The 5,573-nt window shown below is 46.6% G+C and overlaps 1 protein-coding gene across 1 annotated transcript in view; it reads left to right on the top strand.

Annotated features, from left to right (window-relative positions):
• The window catches only part of LOC308362105 (beta-1,3-galactosyltransferase 1-like), a 43,302-nt gene extending 41,512 nt beyond the window's left edge, over window positions 1-1,790 (top strand). Inside the window, exon 3 of the mRNA XM_080834598.1 lies at window positions 651-1,790. Within this exon, the coding sequence (XP_080690724.1) occupies window positions 651-1,349 (699 nt within the window). The 3' untranslated portion in view covers window positions 1,350-1,790. The remainder of the gene's footprint in view (window positions 1-650) is intronic.
• Window positions 1,791-5,573: the final 3,783 nt, after the last annotated feature.

Here is a 5,573-nt window from a genome sequence, read left to right as displayed (position 1 = left end):
TGTCTCTGTCTCTGACATTTTGCCTCCTAACAGTCTTGTACCTGGATGTTACTGGTAAAGGTTCCCCTATTTGTTCCCACAGTAGGAAACTTGAATATTTCTTTTTAAAATCCATTTTGCTGAGGGAGGAACCTACTTTCTGTATGAAATGTGGGGTTGGGGGGGGGGGGTTCACTGGAGTTTGACTGGTTCTAGTCTAGTCTTTGTCGAAATGACTCAGTCATCTGGACCCCTACCTGTTCAAGGGAATCTGACTCCCCAGCAGAGATGCCTTTTTTAAACTGCCACGTCTGACAGGGTGGTTGTCACTATCTATTTCATATGTGGCATATTCCTGAAATAAAGGTTCTCATCCCTGTTCCCATAGAAGAACAATTCAGGATTTCTACTTAGAATCCCTTTTAGCAGGGAAGGGTTCTTTGTAAGGGCTTTTATGTACATACATTTTCCAAAAGCTTCTACCATATGTAGAACTCTTTCCTGAAAAGTGTAAGTAGTACAATGTACATACGTGGGATTAGTTATGAACTGTTTAATACAATGATGTAACTACATATTGTGAACCTTAAAGAGAGTACATCCGTCATCCAAGTGAATAATAAAGTACAGTGTCATTCCCTCTGAAAGTGAGATCTTCTTCTCCCCCTCAGGCGATCCGTGAGACGTGGGGCGACGAGAGCACGTTTGGCGGGGAGGTGCGCGTGGTCACCCTCTTCCTGCTGGGCATGCACCCGGACCCCGTGCTCAACCAGATGGTGGCGCAGGAGAGCCAGGTGTTCCACGACATCGTGGTGGAGGACTTTGTGGACTCGTACCACAACCTGACGCTCAAGACACTCATGGGCATGCGCTGGGTGGCCACCTTCTGCCCGCTGGCGCGTTACATCATGAAGACGGACAGCGACATCTTCGTCAACATGGACAACCTCGTCTACAACCTGCTCAAGCCGGCCACCAAGCCCCGGCGACGCTACTTCACGGGCTACGTCATCAACGGCTCGCCCATACGGGACATGAGGAGCAAGTGGTACATGCCGCGGGACCTGTACCCCGAGACCAAGTACCCGCCGTTCTGCTCGGGCACGGGCTACGTGTTCTCTGCCGACGTGGCGGAGCTCATCTACAAGATGTCGCTGCACACGCGGCTGCTCTACCTGGAGGACGTGTACGTGGGCGTGTGTCTGCGCAAGCTGGGCATCCACCCGTTCCAGAACAGCGGCTTCAACCACTGGAAGATGGCCTACAGTTTGTGCCGCTACCGCCGCGTGGTCACCGTGCACCAGATCTCGCCGGAGGAAATGCACCGCATTCACAGCGACATGACCAGCAAGAAGCACCTCAAGTGCTAGCTTCGCATCACTACATTTGGCCGAGTTGGGCTCGTCTCGACTGGACTCCCTTGTAGGGGAGACATGAGGACCTAGGGCCAGAACAGAACGTTAGCCTGGGTAAAACAGAACGTTAGTCTGGGTAAAACAGGACGTTAGCCTGGTAAAACTGGACCTCAGCCTGGGTGTAGGTGGACTAAGTATAAGTACGTGGACTAAGGCTAATAACTGTGTGCTAAGCTAAACACTTAGTGCTAAGTGCCAGACTGACCATAAGTCCCTATGCTAAAGGTAGCGGTCTGACTGACTCAGTGGATCCTAAACCACCATGATGATGGACAAAGAAAGGGAGTTATATGCCCTATCTGTGTGATTCTTGTTTTTTGTAATGTTTTACAGAGGTGAGAGAGTTTTGTTTTCTTCCCAGCGTGTCTGTATAAGTGAATGAATCCCTATGGGGCTCTGGGGCGGAGCAGTGTACAAGAGAAACAAACAGCTAGCGTTCAGAGCCACAAAAACAACAATCGCTGGAGAGAGAGAGAGAGACAGAGACAGAGAGAGAGAGAGAGAGAGAGAGAGAGAGAGAGAGTGAGAGGGAGACAGAGAGAGAGAGGGAGACAGCAGAGATTCATTTCTTAGAAGCTTTAGTAATACACCCATAGTACAGCTGACTCTGGACCAGACCGGCACTGGTTCTGTCCCGTCGGGGGGTATTAAGTCATCATGCTAAGTCTAATTGCAATCGAACGATGTGGATTGAAAAACAAAGAGGGATCAGAGAGGGAGCAAGACAATGAGAAAGAGGCAGAGAGAGTGTAGAGAGAGTTTGTGAAGCGCATTCAGCCAAATTCATACATCAAGGAGTCAAATCAGACAAGTCAAATCCACAAAGATGAGTCGAGACGAAGCGCTTGACTTGACCCTACCCTACCCAGCAGAGCGCCTTCTGCCTGGCCTAGGTCAAGTGCTCTTCTCAACCCCCTGTGTGAGATCCTAATTAATATGTGTCCGTTTCTTCTCCGCAGAGAGATGTGTCATTAGTAGGATTGGTCTGGCAGAGGGAGGGGAACTGAGGGCGAAGTGTGAACACTGTTTGGGTATCTCTGCTGGTCTCCTGGGCAAGAGCACAAACACAAACAAACACACACACACACACATAGTCCTTCTCCAGATGGAGTTTAGCAGGGGAGAGACAGACAGGCTCGCAACTCTAATTAAGATAGCAGCACTGACCCCCCAGAACAAACAACGGCCCCAATTAGGCACACCCAGACAGCAAGAGGGAATTCTGGGAGTGCTCCCCAGGGGGTCATCACAGACGCCAGTAATTAATGTTCTCATGTGTTTTTTTTATTTTATTTTTTTTTATTATTATTATTTTTTTTTATATAAAAGGGTGGAAAGATTCATCTCAGCTACAGGGTTTCCATGGCAATCCGCTTGGCAGGCTAACGATGGCTATGCTACACTGCAGTGCTGAAGAGATTACATGCTATCCGGAGGGAAAAGTGGAGTGTGTGTGGGTGTGGGTGTGTGTAGTAAATGAACTGAATTGTGTTTCCATTGACCTTGCACGTTTGTTAGAGTAATTAGGGGAGGAAGTACGGAGAGAAACATTTACACAAGCGATGAGATAAAGAATAGGTCTGTGTGTTGTCATCTTTCCTAGTTGAGAGGGGTCCACTGAAATCAACCAGCTCAAGAATTGTGCACTAATCTTCCCCTGCCACACCCCCAAACTGTCTGCGACTTTTGGAGATGAAGGCTGAAGATGTGACTGTGTGTGTGTGTGTGTGTGTGTGTGTGTGTGTGTGTGTGTGTGTGTGTGTGTGTGTGTGTGTGTGTGTGTGTGTGTGTGTGTGTGTGTGTGTGTGTGTGTGTGTGTGTGTGTGTGTATGATGTGTCTGTGTGTGTGTGTGAGAGTGTGTGAATGAGAGAGAGCAAATGGGTAAGAATGCATTCATGTCTGTTTGTATACATGTATATGAGCAGGTGTGTGTGTGTGTGTGTGTATGTGTGTGTATGTGTGTGTGTGTGGGTCTGAACCACTGCAGTAAGAAAAGCATTTTTCTTTCACATTACTTGAACTTAAGCTACACTACAGTGGAGCCGAACTTAGAGGGAAACTTAAACTTCAGGATCTTTTAACTTGGGCCCTATTTTCCCATCCTTTTTAGTCCACATTTTTACTAGGAAATTTTATTGATATCGATCCAGTATTGAGTTAGAACAATATGCTGTTCATATACAACAACATAATCAGTAACCGCAAAATGGCTATGCAATGTGACTGACAGGCCGTAATGTAATTAGAGGTGTCTGCCTACATGGAGAGATTCCGTACAGAGATAGAGCTCAGTCTGTTTACCTCAATAACTGTAAAGAAACTTTGGAATCTAAAACTAAATCTACAGAAACTGTCCAAACAGTCATTTTAAATTACTGTTTCTACAGTATCTCTAAAGGTATCCTTTTACATGCTGTCAGACACTGTCTGTCAACATTATGAGCCTGTCAGTGACGGAAACAAGCGATGTACTGTGAGGCAGATGCCTGAGCCATGGGATCACATTCTATAGCCCTTTTGCAGGTGCTGGTTGTAGTGCTCTAACTCAACACTGGACCTCACAAATACACACACACACACACACACACACACACTCACACACACACACACACACACACACACACACACACACACACACACACACAACTCTCTCACACACACACACACACACACACACACACACACACACACACACACACTTCTATAGCCCTGTTGCAGATGCTGGTTCTAGCGTTCTAACTCAACACTGGACCGATTTCCATCATTAATTGTCCTCAGAGCTAAAAATAGGGCCCAAGTTGAAAAATCACAAATAAAAGTTTCCCTTTAGCTCTCCTTCACAGATGTGTGTTCATTTTCTTCTGATGTTGTGTAATAATAAGCTTTGTGGTATTTTACAGTGAAACCCTAAAGGTATCTGGTGACATGGGCAATGTATTGCTTTTTAAACTGAAACACACACACACACACATAGAGCACACACAAACACACACTTGGCATTGTAAAAGTGCTCTGCTGCAATTCTGTAAATTGCACCTTACTCAAAATATAAGAATATAAAAAAGATACATTGTGTATAAACCCATCAATGATTATTGTACCAGGACATTGAATTATTTTCTTTTTTTGTTTGAAATTGAAAATGTGATAACCTTGTATATTAAACCAAATAAAACCTTAATTTGTATTACTGCTGACCAGGGATGAGATTTCATCAGTCCCTGTCATATGTGTGGGCTTTTGTGAGCGCTCTTTCAAATGATGGGGCTTCAGTCTGCCTTACTGTGTGGATTATGGCTTGATTGCTTCCATATCCGTCAGATATTGGCGTTCCCGTTCCGTATGGTACTGGCCGCAGGAACGCGTCTGGGCCGGTTCTGGTGTGGATTTGGTCCATGAGTGCTCCAGCATCAGCTGTGGTTGTGGGTTTGCGCTCTGTGTCGTGCCAAGTGCCGGCCCACCGTGACAGCCTGGGAGGATGATTTCCTGCTTCAGTCAGGCAGGAGCCGAGCCAGGATGCATCACCTGCTGGGAGCATACGGCAAGAGAGAGCTGTCTGTCTCTTACACAGCACAACACACACACACACAGAGGACACACAGACACACACACACACTCATAAACACATACACACACACATACACACAAACTCATACCACACACACACTCATACACACACACACACACACACACACACTTCTTCACACATACACACACACACACACACACTCATACACACATACACACACACACCCATACACACATACACACACTCATACACACAGGCAGGCACACAGACACACACACACACACACTCACACAAACACACTGCCTCACACACCTCATTACCGCCTCCGGTGTTTGGGAACTTGGCAGGCGCTGATGGATTTCAGGGACAGGATTCTGGAGACGGTTAAACACCAAATTCAACCCAAAAAAATCTGCACAGAGTAACACAGTTAGGAGATGAATGCAGGATAATGATAGACGAAAAAAATGGAAAGGACACACACACACAAACACAAAGGGCCCTATCTTGCCGATCAGAAACGCAAGTAGGACGGCGCCAAGCGCAAGTAGCTGTGTGGGCGGCTCTATGGCGCAGTTGCTATTTTAACGGCGGAAAAAACACACTTGCGTCCAGCGCAAGTGTCAAAAGGGTTGGTCCAAAGGAGGTT

The sequence above is a fragment of the Sprattus sprattus genome, assembly GCF_963457725.1.
Source record: "Sprattus sprattus genome assembly, chromosome: 3".
Classification (NCBI taxonomy): Eukaryota; Metazoa; Chordata; class Actinopteri; order Clupeiformes; family Clupeidae; genus Sprattus; species Sprattus sprattus.
This window is presented reverse-complemented; position numbering and strand designations above follow the sequence as displayed.